Source organism: Lactuca sativa, chromosome 1 (assembly GCF_002870075.4).
Source record: "Lactuca sativa cultivar Salinas chromosome 1, Lsat_Salinas_v11, whole genome shotgun sequence".
Taxonomy (NCBI): domain Eukaryota; kingdom Viridiplantae; phylum Streptophyta; class Magnoliopsida; order Asterales; family Asteraceae; genus Lactuca; species Lactuca sativa.
In genome coordinates this window covers 11,053,591-11,075,305 of record NC_056623.2, presented here as the reverse complement: position 1 = coordinate 11,075,305, position 21,715 = coordinate 11,053,591, and the positions used below count along the sequence as shown (strand labels likewise).

The 21,715-nt window shown below is 36.4% G+C and overlaps 3 protein-coding genes across 7 annotated transcripts; all 3 read right to left on the bottom strand.

Annotated features, from left to right (window-relative positions):
* Nucleotides 1-373: 373 nt before the first annotated feature.
* Nucleotides 374-868, bottom strand: LOC111911011 (probable calcium-binding protein CML44). Its single transcript, XM_023906780.1, has one exon. It carries the CDS (start codon nt 866-868, stop codon nt 374-376), a length of 495 nt encoding a protein of 164 aa, XP_023762548.1.
* A 1,870-nt stretch (nt 869-2,738) lies between these two features.
* On the bottom strand, nt 2,739-9,714 carry LOC111911020 (ubinuclein-1). 5 transcript variants are annotated; one of them, XM_023906797.3, is made up of 14 exons: nt 9,324-9,463; nt 8,863-8,929; nt 8,569-8,655; nt 8,283-8,378; nt 8,060-8,148; nt 7,499-7,976; nt 5,163-5,265; nt 4,777-4,886; nt 4,554-4,640; nt 4,329-4,454; nt 3,600-3,740; nt 3,470-3,535; nt 3,186-3,284; nt 2,739-3,090 (listed from the first exon to the last, which is right to left on the bottom strand). In XM_023906797.3, exons 3-14 carry the CDS (start codon nt 8,569-8,571, stop codon nt 2,950-2,952), a joined length of 1,539 nt encoding a protein of 512 aa, XP_023762565.1. In that variant the 5' UTR covers nt 8,572-8,655; nt 8,863-8,929; nt 9,324-9,463; the 3' UTR covers nt 2,739-2,949. The 5 variants fall into 5 exon arrangements, with proteins under 5 accessions (XP_023762565.1, XP_023762557.1, XP_023762558.1 ...); XM_023906789.3 differs by lacking the exon at nt 8,863-8,929 and having other exon boundaries at nt 8,569-8,664; nt 9,324-9,714; XM_023906790.3 differs by lacking the exon at nt 8,863-8,929 and having other exon boundaries at nt 5,163-5,262; nt 8,569-8,664; nt 9,324-9,714.
* Nucleotides 9,715-12,282: 2,568 nt separating this feature from the next.
* LOC111911021 (PLASTID TRANSCRIPTIONALLY ACTIVE protein 6, chloroplastic) lies at nt 12,283-14,549 on the bottom strand. The gene is made up of 6 exons (XM_023906799.3): nt 13,924-14,549; nt 13,550-13,618; nt 13,289-13,393; nt 12,948-13,067; nt 12,751-12,840; nt 12,283-12,666 (listed from the first exon to the last, which is right to left on the bottom strand). Exons 1-6 carry the CDS (start codon nt 14,428-14,430, stop codon nt 12,550-12,552), a joined length of 1,008 nt encoding a protein of 335 aa, XP_023762567.1. The 5' UTR covers nt 14,431-14,549; the 3' UTR covers nt 12,283-12,549.
* Between the last annotated feature and the right edge of the window lie 7,166 nt (nt 14,550-21,715).

Genomic DNA, 21,715 nt, shown 5'->3' with positions numbered 1-21,715 from the left:
TTTTGGGTTGGCCACTTTGCGTTGGCCTCGTGCAAAAAGTGTGGCTTGTGGTTATTTTGAGGAACAATGGAAATTTTGGGTTATTTCGTGGCAAATCATTGGAGAAGGTGGCAGTTTAGTCATTTTTTAAAGATCGTTGACTGGAAAAATATATATATATATACAATCTCCTTTATTGGATTTGAACCGAAGACTTATATTTAGTGGCATTAACTCTACATTGATGAAAGTACAATACGAATTTGTTTATAGGAATTTGAGAGTAACAACATAATCTTATTAGAATCCAACTATAAATATCTAGAATACAGATATATACCCTATTAGCATCACAGAATAAAGTTGTAACCATTGGATTAAAAAAAAAATCAAACTAGGTACCAGTCGGGTCAAATGACTTTGGCAATAACAACATATTTTTAAACTCCTCAAAATCAAGCACTCCGTCATTATTTGTATCATAAAATTCAATCATGCTCCTACAACTCCTCTGGCCAGAATCATCATTCCATAGCCCTAATCTTGACAAGGTGCTTTGTAGCTCTTCGCTTGAGATGAATCCATCATCATTCATGTCGAACACTTTAAAAGCTTTCAAGATATCACCCTCCATCATCTCTTGCTCCACCTCTTTTGATCTATGATGGCCATCAATTGGGTTATGCTTGTTAAAAACATCATAAAACACCCAAAAGTCCATGAGGTCAAGACCTGTATTACCAACTAGGGTTTTGAGCTCGTCTAAGCTTATTTGAACTCCGGTTTTATCGAGAAGCCCTTTAAGCTCCTCGATGCTCACTAGGCCATCTTCATTCGTGTCAAGAATCTTGAAAAGCTGGTGCAATTCGTGGCAATTGATTGGAGACATTGTTTTGGAAAAAAGATGTTATGCAAAGAAAATTTATCAAAATGATAATTTTCTATGGGTATAAATAGCAGTGAATGAGACTAAGTAATCATGGTATATGACTTTTAAGATAATCTAAAAAGGGAAATTTTAAAATACGGTCAACTATAGGAGGAGGAGGATATGAGCAACTTGACAACGAGGACATTGTCATCTTAATCATTATTTATAATTTATACTTGCAATTATGTCTTTAAATTATTTTGAACAAATTTTAACTATTTGAACGAGCTCTCATTGATATATTCTGAATATACGTAGTTTTTTCCTAGCCTAACATTCCATTAGAGATTAATGCTTTCGATAGATTAATCTTTTAATCAAGTGATTTGGACAAGAGGGAATAAGTACCACTTGCTTCAAAGTCATATTAAATGACTTGTGTGGATGGAAGATGTCAAGATGATGAGGAATTTACGAGAAGTTTCATGGAAGGAGAAAGAAGAATTTCGGGCAATAATGTGTTGAATAATGCATATGTTAATATAAACTACGACTTACACAATATATTTTCTGTATAATAGCAAAATATATAATTTTGTTGTATTCAGATAATATTTTTGTAATAAAAATCATCGTATTTTATATTTTATGGAAGAAACTCTGTATCATACAACATTAAAATTAAACAAAAAGTTATTTTATGAAAAAAGTGACCCGTCACAATAATTAATTAATATCATCCAATGAAAACAAAACTTTAATCGACTTGATGATTGTCATTAAATCATCGCAAATTTTTATTTTGTTGCTACTATTCTGGTTGTGAAGCAAAACACGAGGGGAAACAAAGACCACGGATTTGGTTGGATGTAATTAAGTCGTCATGCAAACGCATGGGCCCATTGTTTGTTAGAGTCAAACGATTTAAAATAATAAGTTTTATGTAAATTATAAGTGTAGGAAAATATTTTTAAGCTTATAGTTACTATATATAGATATTAAAACTAAAGTCCTTAGCCACAGTATACTTTTTTAGTTTTCAAGTTTTGCCACAACACTTTTATGTTTTTGGCGGTTTAGCCCCTCTACAAGTAAACTTACATAAACAACATGGTTATGAGGACACGTGGCATTCAACACAGCTAAAAGGAAAGTTGTAGCTTTGGATTCACACGGTATTTTATTTATAAAAACATAAAAGAATTAAGTGTACAAATCCTTTTTTTTTTTATCAATAATATAATTTTGTAGTTTAAAATCCTATTTTTTTTCCAATGATTTTATCGAGTGCCGAATAGGAAAAATATTTTTCTCATGTTTGCAAGTTTCACCTGTTTTGTCCTTATATAGAAAAAAAATGCAAGAACTGTCCTTATAATTTACATAATAGGTCCTTGTACAAAATTATATTTACAGAAATGATACATATGTTAAAGAAAAATTACATAAATTTCCCTTCCTAATAACAAATTTTAAAAGTGAGCTTTTGTCCCTACGTATAAAATGATTTATGAAAATGGTCCCTGTGAGATTGTTTTTTCTACATCCCCCAAAACGGGGAGAATGCATTTTCTAGTTGTGTAAAATCACATATACTCCATTATTGTAAGTGTATAGATATAATAAATAACTTGACATGTGTAATAATGAAATTTTTTTAAGCTTATAATTGTTTAGTGGCTACATCCTTTTGACGGGGGAGATTTTTAATTATGAGTTGTTTTTATGCGTGGGCATATTATCCACGGAAACAGTCTCTCTACTCTCAGATAGGGTTGTCTATCCATCCCCTTGCCTCATTCTTATGGGCTCAGGGTGTTGATGTTGGTGTTTTTGGATATGACATGAATTCTATCAGTGACAATGCTACAACCCTAAGATAAAATAATAACGCAACTCGACTAATTATTCACATCACATTCACATTTTGCCACCTCTATTAAAAAAATTGATGGATTGGAGGGTGTATTATCTTTTGTGTATACGTAAAAGGAAACTATCATGGGCCCATTGAAACATATTTGGAGCCAAACTCACATATTAGAATCTGATCTGAGTTATTCACATTTTTATCTAAGTTGGATTTAAGCTTCAGACTACTACTCCACCTCCATCTTTCTCTTTGCCAGGGTGACTGCAGTAGAAAATTTGTATTCTGAAGCTACAGAGCTTGCTTCGATGTCAATGGTAGTATTGGTTTTTGGAGAGGTAATTTTTTTCCTTTTCAACTTCTCTTGACCCTTCACACCAAATTAAGGAAATTGGAAAATAAGACAGTCTGATACATTATATTGATGAAGAATTTTTTTTTAAAAAGATGAAGATTTAGAAGTACCTTATGCTTGTGTAGTGATTTTCTCCTATCTTTTGCCCTACAAATTGCTTCTCTAATCCCATGATTGTCCATTAAACCTTGTGGCCACAGTTCTGCAAGCTGCAACATTAATGAATAAGGATAAGATTAAAAAATCACATAATGGACAATTTCTCCCACTTAATTACTACATACATATCTATCTAGTCACTGTACTCTCAAATGTCATATTTATATGCCAGTTTGAAAAGTTACAAAATAACTAGCATGAAATTTAATGCATAAAAGTTTTAGGATAAGCTTACATCTGCATAGAGCTTCCTAACTTGAGGACCTGCATCTTCATCCAGTCCCTGATTACAAATGAGTAGCTGTAAAAAGGCAAGTTCGTTTTTCAAAATGATTTTTTTTAAGATAAGATGGATGAAGTGCTACCTCAACAAAAAGGTCATAAAGGATGCATATCTCATCCTCTAATGCATCATCCATAGTAATTTTTCTTTTAAGAATTTCTTTTTCTTTGGTCCCACTTTCTTGAAAATCATCAGATTCTCCAACCAGCTGCTGCTCCATAGCCTGAGATGATACAAACAGCAGCAAAACTTATTAAAATGTTTGACTAAATGCTAGAAATAGCTATGTACTTACATTTCTTTCTAGCAGCAATGTACTTCCAGTTTTTTTCTTGCGAAGGAACTCTACTCTTTTTTTTTTTAAAAAAACTAACCAATTAAAGCATTGTATTTTCATTTTTTTTCTTATTAGGAGATTATACTTAAAAAAATATGTCCAATTATATCAGTGACAATTGTTTTTTATTTGGATAACATTGCTATACTTAGGTAGATTTTTCAAAGCATGAGACAAAATGAAAGTAGGATGCTATAACTGATGAAAGTGGTTGCTATTTCTTCTTCTATTTAACCCTGAAAAGTTTAAAGGACTGGTTACAAGCATCTCAAGAAACACAAAAACATTCAAGATTACTTATCAAAGAAACATGTGTCTCCACAGTCCACATCCATATTACCACAGATCATTTACTCAATGGTGTTTATTTATTCATTTCTTAATTTCCCCTTCTTTTCTTTAAATAAATAAAAGCATATACTTGTGGGTAAATTGCAGTTATCTAAGAAATAAAACATAAGTAAGCAAGCATACCTTGGACATCATCATTGGTGCCCTTATCTTAACCATCTCCTCTATTTGTTTCTTTAACTGCTGCATCCTGGCATCTTTCTCTTCTTTGGCAGACAATCCCATATTAATCATGTTTACAATATTTCTCTGTTGGAAGGCATCAAATGATTATAAAATATTGAGCACCTAAAAGCAAGGTTATATAAAAGAAAAATACAATTATATATGACAAAACAAATGCAATACCCTCAATGATCTGAGCTGTATCAGATGACCAACAATGCTCATCAACCGATTAAGAAGCTCCTTTGAGATTTTCCCTTGGTTCGCATGCTACAGCCACCACAAATGTAAAAAAGGTTTAAATTGTGTATGTCTTCAGAAATATGTTCAAAAGAAGCACAATTATTGAAGACAAGAAAAGAGCAATTCCACTGAACAAACAGATAAAAAGTTAGGTGTCAATTACCGCAAGTCTAGCAACTTTAGCTAGCTTATGCTTTATGTCAGGAGGCATTCTCTTTTTGACAGCTGGAGAACAAGTGTCTGCATCAGCAACTCCCATGTTTGGTGGCCTTGCTGCCATGATGTCAAATATTACAAGTTAGCCCTTTTGTAACAAAGGACACGACATAACATGTTGTACAAAGCTTGGTGTACATTGGACTGGAACTGGGACTGATATTTTGTCCCACCACACCATTGATATATCATAGGTGCAAAAGACATGAATGCCCTCCACAGCCTCAATAGCCCTGGAAAGTTTGTCCAATCCAGTCTGGTAAATGCAGCGTTAATGAACAGAGAAGAGAAGTGTGACTTTGATATCTAGATAGAAGTGATCATCAGACATACATTCCACAACAGTCTTCTCCAAATCCCTGATAGCTTTCTCAAGCATTGTACTTTTAGGTTTGGTATTTGAACCTTCCTTTCTCACCATGAGAGGGCTCTTCTGCTGAAAAAATTACAGAAAGTTGCTTTAGATTACATTACAGACATTCAGAAGTAATAAATAAAATAAGAATTACATTATAGCGTTTAGAGCAGATAAGTCAAGATCAGAACTATTAGGTAATTATTAACGTTAGGGAAATGGTCAAACCCCCATAATCCTACAAGTTAAACAACAAATCCCGATTATGGAGATGGGTTGAGAAATAAGATGAAACGAGCCAAACATCTAATTCGTTAATTAGTCAATCGGATAAGTATTTAGGTAAAAGTGTTGAGGATTTTGATACTAATGTTAGTTTTGATCTACTGACTTGGGAGAAGGTAAATAGTTCGAGATTTCCAATTTTATCTCTTATCGTTAAAGATTTGTTAGCTATTCCTATTTCAACAATGGCTCCAGAGTCTGTTTTTAGCACAAGTGGGAGGGTGTTGGATTCATAAAGGAGTTCTTTAGGGGACAAAACTATCAAATGTCTAATTTGTACACGAGATTGGCTTCGTATAGGCATCAATCCAGAAAAAGAAGATTAGGAAAAAATAACTCAACTAGAAAAAGGTACTTTTATTTTATCTCTAATATTTTTAATTTAACCTATTATCTAGGGTGACAAGCCATGACACGACACACAACTAAATTGGGGCGAAATTAAATTTTGAATTCGTGTTTGTATTCATGTCATGTGTAAAAAACACGACGTCATGCCGTGGCGGTGTCGTGTTTTAGCAAGAACTTGCAATTGATTTTGGATTTAAACAATTGATTCCAAACTCGTTTTGTTTGCTTGCTGGAATCTTAGTTTGGTCGTAAATCGTAATATGATTATAAATATTGGTTTTAAATAAAAGTAAACAAAACCAAATGTGATATATTGTGTTAAGTTGCAACTTAATTTATGGCTATTTTCTAATTAACCCAACTCACCCCAAACATGATTGACGTGAATCCGACTAACCACTAGCTTAATAGGGTCCGGTTTCTGGTGACTTTAAAAAAATTGATTAACTCAATCGAGTTGACCAAATTAACACTCCACACTGCACGGTACGAGTGTTAATCGGATGATGTATATAGTCTTAAGAAGTTCAAATGTATGTAAAAGATGTAAGGTCTATGGGCTTGATTAATTAATTTTATTTGGGTTAACCCGAACCGAAAAAAAAAAATTATACAAAGCAACCCAAAACCTAACCCTATATGTATTTCGGGTTTGCCGGGTTAACTCGAATAACCTGATTTTGACTTTCAGATCCTAACTCTATTTATCTTATTCGGGTTCGGAGCCGGGTTCAGACATTTTTAACACCCCTAACTACTACAGGGAATCATCTGCAGGTAATGTAAAAGATGGATTTCTTGACCAACAAAAATAAAGCAAGAAAACCTTCATTCAACTCTAACATGAACATAAGTTTCATAATCCAATGGCTGGTAAAGAGGAATGAAGACCAGCTTGAGGCTACGAGGGTGAAATGGAGGCAAGAAGATTAAAACATGGAAGCTGGTGTAGTTATTTATGAAAAAAAAAAAAAAAAAAAAGAACAACACTATTGTACAAATGGGCCTTTATATTGGACTAAAGACTCTCATGGATCCACTAGGAGATGTACAGAAAAAATGTTAGTAGCTCAGGGTTATGCTCCAACCTATATAGAAGTTTAGAAATCTTTGGGTTGGTGGCAAAAATGAATTCTCACAAGAGCATTACTATGTTGAGCTGTGAATAATGATCAAACCTTTACAGGAGTTTGAAGTGATGAACGTCTTTTTTGCATAGAGGCCTTGGGAAAGATTTGAGCATTAATGCAAGGCCTTATGAAACTGTATCATGATAATAATCCACAAGAAACAATGAAACCTAGCTCATAATGCAGTCCAACATGACAGAATTAAACAAGTGGAGGTTGATACTTTATAGGCATGTCATTAAGAAGAAACTTGACAATGGTCTAAATTACTTGCATACCTACAGAATGCCAGATTTCTGCACCAAAGTATCACCATATTAAACTTTTTTAAAGTTTTGCAAGCTAGGGATGGAAAACATATATTCCCAAGCTTGAGACTGGATGTTGGTAACTTGATTTAATTGGTTTTATTTGCTAAGAATTTGTTGGTATGCACCCTCTAACTAAATTGTAGATACAAACTCATAATCATAATCATAATTAGATGATTGTTAGTGAGGAGAGGAATTCTAGGAATAAAAAAGACAGTACAGTGAAAGAACACTCACTGCAGCTTGCTGAGTGGTCCTGGTGGCCTTGGCTTTTGATTGTTCACGAATAACATTTTTCTCTCTAATGAGAAGAGGTTGGTTCAACTCTTCTGAGTTGTTAAGCAATAGCCCAGAATGAGAACTTGATTTCACATTAGAGCTTTTGTCATTAGACTTCTGCAATGGAGTCACAGAGGAGGGACTTCCATTTTTCAATTTACTACCATGGTCTTTGGGTTGGCATACCACAGCCTTCTGCTTGTCAATGTTCTTTGCCATTATTATAGCCTCCGAACTTGAAGGAATTATAGTGGATGAAGCTTTACTCTGAGATGAAATGATGGGATTTTTGTCTACTGGTGCATGTACCTTTCTGGCTTCCTTATTTTTAACTTTCTGAGTATTCAGCTGGCCACTATCATTCCCACCACTAACTTTTTCTGAATCTTTCCTTCTTTTTTTCCTCTGATGGTTTGGCAAAGCAGTAGGCTCATCCCTACCAATATATTCAGATTGGAGATATTATAACCAAGAGATAATCTAAAAAGAAGGTAGAAGAAGAAGAAAAAAAAAACGTACTTTGAAACAGTTGTGCGCTCCAACTTGCCACGATTAACAAAGAATCCATCATGCTTTATTTGAGAATCATCAACCTGGAAATAGTCATCCTGTGGAAGAGAAAGAAGGCAATAAATCTAAATGCAGACATTACAGATCTTCAACTAAAACAACTACAAGAGCAGTGAGATTAAGCAGTGCTTCAACATAAAACAATCATGCAAGGAAATAGAGATTAACAAACCAAATCGGTATCATCTATGAAAGAATCTTCAGTATCATACTCATCATCATCAGGAACAACATCATTGAGATCTTCCTCATCACTACTGTTTTTACCCTGAAAGTATAGGATGCAGCATCTTCAGGACAATGACAAGAATTTTCTACAACATTACTCCTAAGAGTTTGATGTAATTCTGTCAATCCCAATCCATAGTTCTACAAATGATGCAGAAGACCACTCAGATATGCCATCCTCATAGTTGTCCAGATAACAGCTTTTGTAACATAATAAATGTATCACATACCATGTATAAGCGCTCGATCTTCTCAATAACAGCACCAAAACGGCTACCAGGAGCTGCATCATTACCTTCATTTTCAGCAGGCTCTCCCTGCAAATGCTAATTGGACTAAGTACAGTGAAGGTAGTTACCAAATTACATTACAAAACAAGAAATCTCCTCATGTTATCAAAAAGAAGCAATGATAAACAAAGAAAATAAGGCTTTGCTATTCACTATAGGTTTATATCTGTAAAATTTTGTGCAATTATACTCTGTGAAATGATTTGCCATCAGAAATATTAACACTACCATTACCTATCTTCATGAGCATATCAGGTACACACAGCATTTGAGCAGGTTTAGAATGGAATTGCTGATATGTCTATACCATGATCACACATCAGTTCCAAAAATCACATCAGCAAGTCATTTCTAGGAAAAATAGAAACAAAAACGATATACTGTGAAAGCATTCTGATGTAACTAACCTACTGCAAAATCATTCTACTTATGATAGTTACAACTTACAACTTACAAACTTCCTTGTCAATTTACAAACTCCTAACTGCTAAAGTAACAATTAAGTTTCAAACTCCAACTGAATTCTAAGAAGTATTTGAACTTATTCAATAACAAGCAATCATTAGGAGTTGAAAGCAGCTCATAATTGCACATACATCCTAGATCACCTTATTTTCAATCAAACTTCTACTTCCTTCATCCGAACTATAAGTAACGATTTAATCAAAAATATGGCAAGTTCACGAAGACACTACCGGTGGAGCATTAAGAGGATCTAGGTCTTGATTAACAGCAACAGCAGGAGGCATAGGAGGAGCAGGTACAGGAGGGGGCAGACTATTATTTGCAGTTTTGTTGGCATCCTTCGTAAGCTTCTTCCACGACACAATTGTTGTCTCTCCCGGCCTCAACTCCACCTCAAACCTTTGCCGTCCACCACCATTTAATAATGCCGACGATGCACCGTCGCTACCTCCGCAACCGCCTTCCTCCATCGGTAATTCTCCCAGTATATTACACCTTCACAGTCACATACATGCGTATAGCATACGGGCTTGGATCGTCATAACCCTAGTTGAAAATAGTAGAGGGAATTTTGTATATTTTGCTATGACCTCTTGACTTCGACGATTCTCAGGTGTTTGGAGGAAAAATAGATTTTAGCTTATTAGGTTTATTATCTTGGGAATAAACATTTTTTTTTTAAATATGTTTGGATTAACTTATTGGGGCGGAAATAAGCAATAAGAGCATATGGTATGAACATTGTGGCTTGCTCGTTATGTTGAGGTGGCACCCTCAACGGCGTCGTGACGGGGGAGAACTCCGGCCCCCTTCAATAAGAGCATATGGTATGAACATTGTGGCGTGCTCGTTATGTTGAGGTGGCACCCTCAACGGCGTCGTGACGGGGGAGAACTCCGGCCCCCTTCTTGTTGTATCTTGTTGTGGTGCTTCTTGTTGTCTCCATGACAAGAAACGAGTTTTTCTATTGGCTGACAAATCATCTCTCTCTATCTCTCTCCTCTTAACATGGTGTTATAACATCATGAACACTACCCCTCTTCTTGTTGCTTCTTGTTATAACACCACCACAAGAGACCCATACCTAATGGTCTAAGCAATAAGCAATAAGCATTTAAGTGTCTGGCAAAATAAAACAGTTTATATGAGTAAAATAACAAATAACCAATAAGCAATAAGCATTCCTCCCTTGCTTATTAAAATCAACTTATTTTGTTTATTCATACCACAATAAACTGATTTTTATCTAAACATTTAAATTAGCTTATTATGATGAAAATAAGCAATAAGCTAATAAACCATTTTTTTCCTATCCAAACACCCCTTTAATTAACGAGAAAGAACCCAAAATGTTCATGGGAGTAAGGTGGGCCTTTCCGGAAATACATAAAAGAAAGAGTAAACTACATATTTGGTCCCTGTGGTTTTCCCAGTTTCAAACATTTGATCCTAGTATTGGATTTTTCAAGACTCTAAATAACGTAAGGCGTGACTTGGCAGCAATGTCAAGCCTCAAACTTTTCCGAGCCTTGGCGAGCCACGGTATTTGTAAGTCATTACTTAGGGCAACAATTTTCTATATAATTAATATTTTTTATATGTATTTTCAGTTATTATTCATTTTTATACACATATGAGTTAAGGCGGCGTTTTGATAAAGTTTGGCGATAGGTACAAGCCTTGGAGCCAATGAGAGCTTTTTAGAACCTTGGATTTTTCACATGGTCCGTATGGTTTGCATTTTTATTTTATTATTATTATTATTATTATTATTATTATTATTATTATTATTATTTTGCACCGGTGGTCCTTAAGCCTAACTCTCGTCTATTTCCAACATTAATGAGATGCATGTAGACCTCACATGAGGGCAAAACGGACATTTCCAAAGGAGGCCTATCATATACAATTTAAAGTCTACACTGCAAAAGGTTTGTTTCCTACCCTCTTCCCCATCCACTATCTGTAACTATTTCCGAAGCTATTCCATAAACGGTGATTTGTGCATGGAATACCCAGACGGTGGGCAACCCAAGCGGTCGCCCAGGGCCCTTCTCTCTCTCTCTCTTATATATATATATATATATATATATATATATATATATATATATATATATATATATATATATATATATATATATATATATATATATATATATATATAGAGAGAGAGAGAGAGAGAGAGAGAAATCAACTTATGTAAAAATGCTAGGAAAAATATTTTTCTTTAAAAAAAATGAACTTACCTAAAGGACCCAAAATTCATAGAATATATATTATATATAACGGTTTTCCTATTTTCAATTTTAGGGGCCCATTTTTTCTTTACGCCCAAGGCCAACTATATCTTTGGACCGGCCCTGGGGATACCCAGACAATAATAATAACCTCATGGATAAATCCAGGTTGAAGGTTATGGCCTTGCTCTCAAAGTAGAAACAATTATAGTTTGTGGGATGGTTGGATCCCCCAATGGTTTGAAGAGCGTAGAAGTTATTCTCGGGTTACTTAGATCCATGAATGAGTTTCATCAGACACTTGCAGATGCTTAGAAATACAAAATACAAGTATTTGTTCTTTGGTTTGTGGGTTTTTCAACCTTGTTGCATGTTTGATACTTGTTGAATTGTAAATGGGAATCATGAAGAATTGAAAATTATTGACTTAATTATGAACTTGTTTGTATCTACAATGGTTGAATTCATATATGTGTAATATGTTGTTGTGATGAGTCATCACAGTTATTGAATTGTGAGCCAAAACAAGATTATTTTGAGCTTTTTGCCTAGATCATTTTGAGCAAGGCTATCGAAAACCAATTCAAAGCATTATTTTTTTACAAGGTTCAATGTTGATGATTTCACCATTTTATTGTAAAAGTTGATGGCATGTTAATTGAGAAAAAATATTGGATGAATCACGTCTCATTGAAGCTACATGGGAATGATTCTGCTCTTGCTGCCAACTTTAAGATTAGTAAAACGATTCTCCTTATCTATAATAAGAGAGAAGAGATGGATACAACTCCATATGTCATAATCATTGGAGGCTTGATACACATATATAGTATGGTATATACAAAGCTATATATAACTTAAGAGGACCATCGGACCTTAGATGCTCTTGAAGACGAGTTGGTTAAACTTACTTTTGTTATACTATCCAAAAAGATGGGACAGAGACGAACTATGGGTGAACGATATTTTCCACATACAATTCATCAAGATTACAAACTATATAACCCTAGTGAGCAAAATATGGAGTTGACAATAAAGATTGAACCGGACACTCGGTTCATACTTGTTTCACTATTTTGATATAAAAAGTTAACTACACATGAACATTGACACCTCTAATCGAAGGAAAGCCGAGTAATAATACAAGTCGGAAACCGTTATACCCGCAACCGAAAGGCCCGTGTTGTACAAAATCCAGCGCCTATCGAGAAACGGAAAACTAGAACCAATTTGAAACATTGAAATCACGCAGCTTGCTGAGATGTCTTTCCATGTCCTTTCTGTCCTTGTCCCACTCTTCCCTATGTACTACAGTCGTTGGATCATCTCTCTCCTCCTGCAAACCATATTAGGATCAGAAAAAGAAAAAGATACAAAATGCAATCATAATTTGGAATTGAAGTTGTATGGGATTTATCACCGAGGGGATTATTGTGAATGAAGTTGCATTATCCCGAATAACAAGAAAATCGTTCTTTCTATCTCTGTCTCTTCCTTCAGGAACCGTTACCTGAAAAAACATCATAATAAATAATTCCATTAAACAAAAGAAACAAGGCTCAATGGACTTAGCATAGTAAGATGTCTTTGATAACTTAAAGCATAATGGACACTTACCAAAACTCTTGCCCGAGTTATCGACTTTGTTTTTGAATCAATGACATAAATCTCTTCAAAGTCCAGCACAAAATCAGGATCATCCAACCGCCGATTCCTGTAATGCTTCGTCAAAAACACCTTCAACAACAACAACGTATTGTCATTATAATCCCTACAAAGCTTTCATTTTAATATATTTTACACTTTGGTCCTCCAACTCTAGATCAATATTCAAAGCGGGGTATTTTGTATCTAGAGTAAAGTACTGAGTCGGGTTATTTGATTGAATTAAATATAGATGAGATGTTATCATGTGGCAAAAAATTAAAGAAATTAACAAAAAATTATGAGTTCCTAACCTTCATAACCTCCCACTCTGATTTGTACATGGGATCTCTAAGTGCATCAATAGGTGGTTCCGTGACATTGTAGGTCCCCCAATCACTCTTTGCACATCTGATATACTGCAATTAAAGAAATGCATAATATTGTTATCCACTGGATCATGTAGAACAGTGGTTGAAGAAAGGAAGTTTGTAAATCTGAAAATTAGTGATGAAATCAATGGATTGTTAAATAGTCATTTATAAGCATGAAACTAGGAATTTGTCTTAAGTGACCTTCTCTGGCATTGGTGCAAGAACTCTTGGAATTGCATAAATATCAGTATCTGGTTCTGTCACATACATCTGCAACACCAAAACAAAATATTTCAGTAAAATTCTTCATAAACAGATACTGTTATCAAAATTTGAGTCAATACCAATAACCTACACAATTCATGTACACTTAAACTTTTGTTCTTTTGGGGGGGGGGGGGGGGGGGGGGGGGGGACAAAGTGTATGCTGTAGCCTTTTGAATTTGGGAATTTCTGTTAATCACGGGCACTAAATTTCGTCCAAAATGACCTTAATCAATTAAATCAATTTGAGTATTTGAAAACCAATATCTAACATAGATACAGATGTATGACTAATTTGTTTATGAAATTACCTCTCGGAAATCGTAGACGTCATTATCAGGATCAGGTGGTTTCCGGATGAAAAAATCACAATCCATCAAACTGATCTTATGAAATTCATCCTCGTTTATTCTATAATCCACAACCACCTCCGAATTCCACCCCTGAGTTGACACGAAGTTCTTACTCTGTACCATCGCCATTCCTTCCTCACCACCGCCTCGCGAAGCGGCGACAAGAGCCTCGTACTCGACATCGTAATCTCTCTTGTTGTCACTCTCATCCGCTTCTTCTTCGTCCATATCGTCGCGGTCTGCTTCTCCACCACCGTCTGCGTCTCCATCTCCGCCACCGTCTGCGTCTCCCCCGGCATCTCCGTCATCAGAGAAGATCCTGAAGTCTCGTCTGGGTATTTTAAGTGATGGTTTGAGGGATAAGGAGGAGAAGGCGACAGTGCGGATGGGTTGTAGTGACGGAATTGGGCATATAGTTGGAAAAGTGCGGGGTGGTGGCGAGAGGAAGAACAGGGTGGCGCTCATGGCGGCTCCCTGGGGTTTAAGATAACGTTTTGGGACTTTAGATTCAGTTGGAGGTCAAACCGTAAATAGTGTCGGAGTATTTCTTTACTCTTTCCAACCAAACATAAATGCAAACTTTCCGGCAAATCATTTCACTATTAATTCAAAGAAAAATTATATATATATATATATATATATATATATATATATATATATATATATATATATATATATATATATATATATATATATATATATCATTATTATATAATATGAAAACTCTTTTATTGTCGTGCCTTCGATATCAATATAAGTCGGTTCTTTTCGAGACACGTCACCTTACTCTTGAACGACGCCTTAGACATAACCATTGTTTCATACTTTCATATGATGCGCGTTGTGCCGTATCCACTTTACTTTCTTGGAATTCTATACTCAAACACTCTTCCCCTCCTCGCATCGTCCACCATCCTCAATTCATCCACCGATCCCCGTTCTCCATTAACCACAACTCCAACGTCTTCTTCAAGAAAACGTCCGACTAAATCCTTCACAGAAAAATTAACCATTACACCTGCTCTATCTATCGCTTTATAGGTGGTGTCGATTCAAAACATGTATCCGACCGCTTCCATTATCCATCAGAACACCTATATCCCAATATGCTTATCTCTTCTACAAAACTCATTGAACTCTGCATGTATATGAAAGGTTAATTTTAGGTTAAGATAACTCCATTTTCTAATTAAGGGACAACTGCAATCAATTATCTATCAATTGGCTCTTCCCTGGTTCCCCCAAAGCCTTTCCTATACCACCTTCTTCTCTATTCTTCCAGCGACACCCCAATTCCTTCATCAGACTCGTCTATGCTCCTTCACCAAGCGCCTCTCTATTGCATTCATTGTACTGTGTTCTTACAGTTGGTAATTTGAAGTGTATAAGGTATTTGATTCCGTGTTTGACTCTCTCTCTCTCTCTCTCTCTCTCTCATCTGATTCTGAGTATTCTAGCCATAATTCGTTTTTTTCTGAGCCCTAATTGCATTTTCTATCTATGTTCAGGGGTCGTATGGGTGTTTCGTGTCAGGGCAGTGTGGGCAAAGAGACATTTCATGATTAAGTGTCAGGCAAGTCTTGCATAATCATGCACATGTGCAATACATACAGGTGCTTTGGTACTTTGCAGATTCGAGATGAAACTACCAATGGAAGTTGTTTGTATAATCATGTTATACATTCTACATAGAACAACCAATGATCAGTGCTTGAAGATGTAAGAATTTTACTATCTTTCTGCATTGTTGATTCTTTACCCAGATGGCAAAGTAGAACCAAACTCGGAATTGTGAATTAGGTTTCCTTGAAGACGACCACATCACAAAATAGCTTATTTGGGAATGGCTCTTTGTTGTTGGAATAGAATGATTCGTCCCGCATCTTCTTTCCCAAATGGTTTTGTGGAACTCAGCATAACAGAAAATTTATGTCAATCGCGTTCTTGGTATGTCCTATCTTATGTCTTTGATTTATTGTTTTTTAATTTGCACTTATAGTTTTTGTTTTAATTATTTCATAAGATGAATATTTGAGGTGTGACACAAATCCAAAAATTCAGATGAAATTTGAGGCGGTGGAATTATATTTTATATTTATTGGTATAATGTTGTTGAAATCAAAATTGCATCGATTGTTATCATCGCCGTGCCTCTTGCTTTATTTCATTTGCTTTCACTCATCTCTCTCTCCCTCTCCCCCCTCTCTCTCTCACACACACATACACACTATCTCCGGAACTACCATTAAATCACAGGGACTTTGAAAGATTTAAACCCTTTATTCAGCTGCAATTTTTGTATTTTTCTATTCTTCAGTTCATCTTTGAATGACCCTTATACGTAATCCGTTTCTGTTTTAATTGAATGCAAGAACATGAGAACCTCACTTTTCTGGTCCCATTGTTCAAAATAGAGCAATAGGTACACTCTTGAACATATCGGGTTTTGTTCATCCGTTTCTCTACTTCATGTTGGTAAATAAGGGTCATGATCTAAAGAACATATAAGTGCCCATCTAATTTCATTAGTTTATTGAAAGTTATTGATATAGATGATTTTTTGGAGGATGTTGGTTAATTCATGTTTAATGGTCGTAGTGAAAATACTTGGAGGTACCCAAGACTAAAAAAAATATTCAAAGAACCATTTGGATAATTGGCAGATCGACAATGCTTTTGGACGGATCAGTATAGAGCACACATCTGGTTCTTCCATAACTTCATGCAAAATTTCACCATAAGAGATGCCTAAGCATGAAAGGTTGAAGTTGAGAACGTGTGTCTATACGTAGTTACATTCAAACACTACCAAAAGGCAAGTGAGTTTTGAATATATATCTTATAATATTGGAATGACGACATTGACTTCCCAAAAGGAAGATGCTAAAAAGTGGATATGTTCTCCATTTGGAGTGGAAGGTGCCATGTTTTACAATCCCAAAGGTGACCCCATTAAAGAGTGGCCCTCTTGGGCCTCCTAGATTTGCATACTACTCTATGTATTCCCATGTTTGATGGAGGTAATGCACAGACTCAAAGTTTACCCACTAGATCCCCATTTTCAAGTAGAATAAATGGTGGTGATCCACATTACAACACTAGAAACTTGTTATCATCTACTCAGCCTTGTATGACAAGGTCAGTCGGCATACATAGTTGCTTAAAATCACTGAGCCAATTATTGTTGCGTATAACTCCAAGTGAGCTCTTATACGAAGAATATGGTAATATAGTTTGATCTTGAGTTTTGGGTTTTTGATAATTAATGTAATCAAGTATATAATTAATGTAAAATATCTTAAAAGATTTTATTGGTTGACCGCATCAACTACAAACTGTGATACAAAATCAAGGCCACTCTTTTTATGTCTCAGTGGTGGGACTGGATATTGTTTTATATCTTATGTCGTTGTTACAGAAGAGATTAGTCCTATACATGTAAATTATAATGGAAACCCTTTTCATAAACATATTTTTTGGAACAAGTGTACAAATACTTTACCAAGTTAGTTTTAATAGTTGTATTACTAAATTGTCATGAAATGTGTAATCGATCTCGATTCGTTAACTTGGTAGTAGCGAAATTACTCTATATTGAATCAACGCCAGAAGTTGGCTACTTAGATTCAACACCACATCAGATTTGTACATAACTGGTGATGCGAGAGTAGGCAACAACCTCAAGATCTCTCAAAAAAGTTTCCCCTTTGTTGAGTTCTTTATGTTTTACTTATTTTTATGTTCTTTGTGAATTTGTAGTTGAGGATCATATACGTTTCATTAGTCGGTTCAAAAGATTCACTCAATACAAGCATTGTGAGTTTTACATTGCTGGAAAAATTTATGAACATACACTGACTAATCTGGTTTCCACCTTTATAATGCTTCTCTTTAATTCACTTTCTTAGGTTATCTCCTTAATTTTCAAAATCTATGGTGGCCCCTACAATCTATTAGACTCCTAAGTACTTCTAAATTGTTAACCATGGAGTTTAAAGAAGTCCTATAAATGAATGATTCAAAGCACATCAAAAAACTTGGTTCTTGTCTTCTTTGAGTTACCATGTTCCTTGACAAACACAGGTCAAAAATAGGGATTTCATTGCCTGTTTTGGCATAAGATCACCTTGATGTAAATTTCATTATATTTATTATCTGATACGATGTACATTGAATGACACATGCTAACATTTTCAGTGTTATTGGGAACATGCTTCATGTCTCAAAGATGAGAAGATACAAGATTACAATAACTCGCGGCCTAGGTAAAGGGTGTGGGTGATATTGGGTGATCTTTGAACAATTAGAAATTGTATTTTGATTTTATATACTGGACTATATTGTCAATTGATGAACTTATCCGGGTTTTAAATTGTTTTAGATTAAGATCTTTTTTTGCATTACCAAAGTAGAAAATAATATTTAAATTATCAAACTGGCGTTCTTTAATATCCATATTTCTAGGTGAGAAATTTTCCCCTTAGTTTTTGTGTATGCTTTTTGAAGATGCCTTTGGATCAATCGAAATATCAAACAATGACTATGAATAAGAACAAGAGAGATTCACGAAGAAAAACTTTCACTAAGAGAGATAATCTCACAAAGAGATTATCGTGTGCACAAAGCGACGATTAGGGTTTGTGAAAGGCGTAACCATTCACAAACCTATACAAGATAATATATACTGCTATTCTAGACGATCCCTACAATTCAAGGATACGCTAGCTAATAATTCAAGATAACTAAGGAAACAGGATAAATACAATATTTGTTACAACGTACTGAATACACTAAACTATTACAAACTGAACTGCTGATTCGCTGGTGCTGACGCTGAGACATACGCTGACGCTGAGTCTGTTTTAAATATTATCATATTTCAAGGCTTGACCTTTCAATCTCCCCCAATATGATGATGTTCAAAACAAACTAAATTAAGACACCTCTGGAAAGGAATTCTTCATACTCAGCTTCAGCTTCAATTTTAACTAGCCAGTAAGGACTGTCCAGCAACTCCTGTCTTCTGTTCAGCAGCTCCATTGCGATAAGAATGTGAAATTCTCCTGATAGATCTTGATGACTCATGCACATTTGCCTTAAGCCAACAAGGTGAGTGGTGGGAGCTTTTGGGATCTCAAAAGTGCGCTGAAAGCACATCCTCCTGTTTTTATCGAGGTAGAACATTTCGTGTTCAGGAGCTGAGATGAATTGATGCTGAACCGGATCAACACCGAGAGGAAGAGAATTATTAATCACATCAGCACCGAAGTCTAAAACCAGTACTTCTTCACCATCAACATGAAACTTGGTCCTTCGAGATCTAGGAACTGACGACCTTTGGCCTTGATGCTGAGGTCGTTCTTTAGGAACAAGATCTAAACGCTGAACCTTCTTGATCAGTAGATGAAGAGCACAAATCAGTTCGGAAGAGTGAGCTGAGGTTTGCTTGGATGCTAGATCGAGCAGTTCCATCCATTCCGAATACCCATATCTGATCAGTTCATCTCTTTTGACAACTTCAGAATATGAATGCTGAGGACCATGACGAGTAATCAGAAATGTAAGGATTTTCTCGTTTCGAGGTTTGGAAGCTTTGACCTTGATGATCTTGTCACCACACATTCGCCGATCGAAAACATCTTCAAATCTCTTTCGATCAATCCGGTCAAGAACACTGTCAGCCTTAGGCTTACTAGGGCCAGTAGGAGGTTGAGAAGACTGAGCCTTGGACTGAAATTCCAGGAACTTCTGCATCTGAGCTTCAAACGATCCCTTGGCCTGAAGTTTGTGCTGAATAAGGGATTCATCAGCTTGAGCAATGTTCTCTAGAAGCTGAGCTCGATTGGCTTCATCAAGAATTTGTTTGACTTGGTCAGGTGACATGTTCCATTCAGTGGCAAGGTTTGAAATACTGACAATGGACTTGGGTTTCTTCACAGTTGAAGAAGTATCAGTTTGAGAATGGTCCAAGTCAGTATCTGCTACCTTCCGCTTTCGAGACAACGGATGAGATTCTTCACTGGCAACGTCCGAATCCTCTCCTTGGACCGGAATGATGGGATCAGCAATATCATCAGCTAGTATCGGATGAGATTCTTCAAGGTCATCTGAGCTTTCTTACTGAACTGGAATGAGAGGATCAATGAAGTTCATGTCAAGAATTTGACATTCGTCATCAGGTTCATCATGCTCTTCATCATGCTCACTATCTTCAAACAACTTTTCAGTAGCTGCTGGACTATTATGCCCCGCAGAATCAGATTCACGAACGGGAACGGGGTTGGGAGATTCATGCTGAATGATAGTGTTGTCAGCAGCAGGTTCAGTGTCTTTCTCATTTGGTTCACCATCAGCATGAGCATTTGGTTCACCATCAACATGATTATCAGCGTCAGCATCATCATCAGTATCTCCCCCTTTTTGAACATCATCAGAGTTGGGACTAGTGGGAGGAGTAAGTAAGAGAACCTCCTTGATTTGTTGAACATCAGCCTCAATTCGAAGCAGACGCTGACTCATGTCGCGAGTCAGTGACATCAGTTCAGAAAATGCTGAAGCGGGAATTTGAACCATTGAGGTACTTGGTGCAACTGGAGAGCTAGGAGGCATCCTTGGAGAGAAATGGTGAGTGGCCGGTGATTGATGCTCCCCCTGAGACTGATGCTCCCCCTGTGAGGGATGCTCCCCCTGAGATGGATGCTCCCCCTGAGGCATCGAATCCTGTGGTGCTGAGGAGGCTTTGCCAGAGTCCGAGATGATGTGATGAGACAGTTGAGGGGAGAAATGATCCCCATCATGATGCTCCACCTCTTGATCAGCATGATCCGTATGAGTACCATCAGCACCTCCGTCATCAGTGTCAGCGGTGAGAGAAGGCACAGTGTATGGATTGGCAATCCATTCTCTCATCCGATCGGAGATTCCAATGTCGGTATCTAAAGGATCATCCTGATACATACGAACTGACATTCGAGGACATTGGATTGGATTCCCAGAGTGAGAAAAGTAGTCAGCAGCGAAAAACTTGTCGAATACCAGGGCAATCCAGCGTGGAAAGGGAACATGATCAGCACGTACATTTGCACGTAGAAGCTGAACAAGCTGATCAAAGAATAGTGCCCCATAATCCAACCTTTTGTTGAGAAGAAGAGAGCAGACAACTTGTTGCTCATAATTGCTCAGTTGATCACCACTGCGAGACTTGTGACCCACACACTTGCATAAGGCACCAGTGAAAAACTTCCAGCCTGGGGTCATGCACTGACGCAAAATAAGAGCTGAGCGAGTTCCAACCTTTGAATGATCATAGCCCAGTTGATCAAACATGCGTTTACATCTTTCAATGGTAGGAGGTTCAGAAAAGGGTTCGAAAATTGGTAACCTTAACGCAACATTGAGTAATTCTGGGGTGATGAAGACAGAGTGTCTGCCATGGCCAATGGTTCCGGTGATGGCATTGTTTTCTTCATTAACTGTTGCAGTATAGTAGAACTCACACACTTGTTCTGGGAAGAACTCGGATGGTACATCACTGATTGCGTATCGAAGGCGGCAAGAGGCCAAGAAATTGACGAAATCATCGAGTCCAAGACCTCGATGAACCTTTGGAATGTCAGGGTTGAAGACGACATTGGTTGCCTTGATGTGAATTGGAAGTGGGGGAGAGTTTGGGGCAGGAATGACTCTTTGAGAGGTTGAGGAGTAAGTTAACAGAGATGCCGCCATTGGAGAGTATTTGAGAATTCTAGGG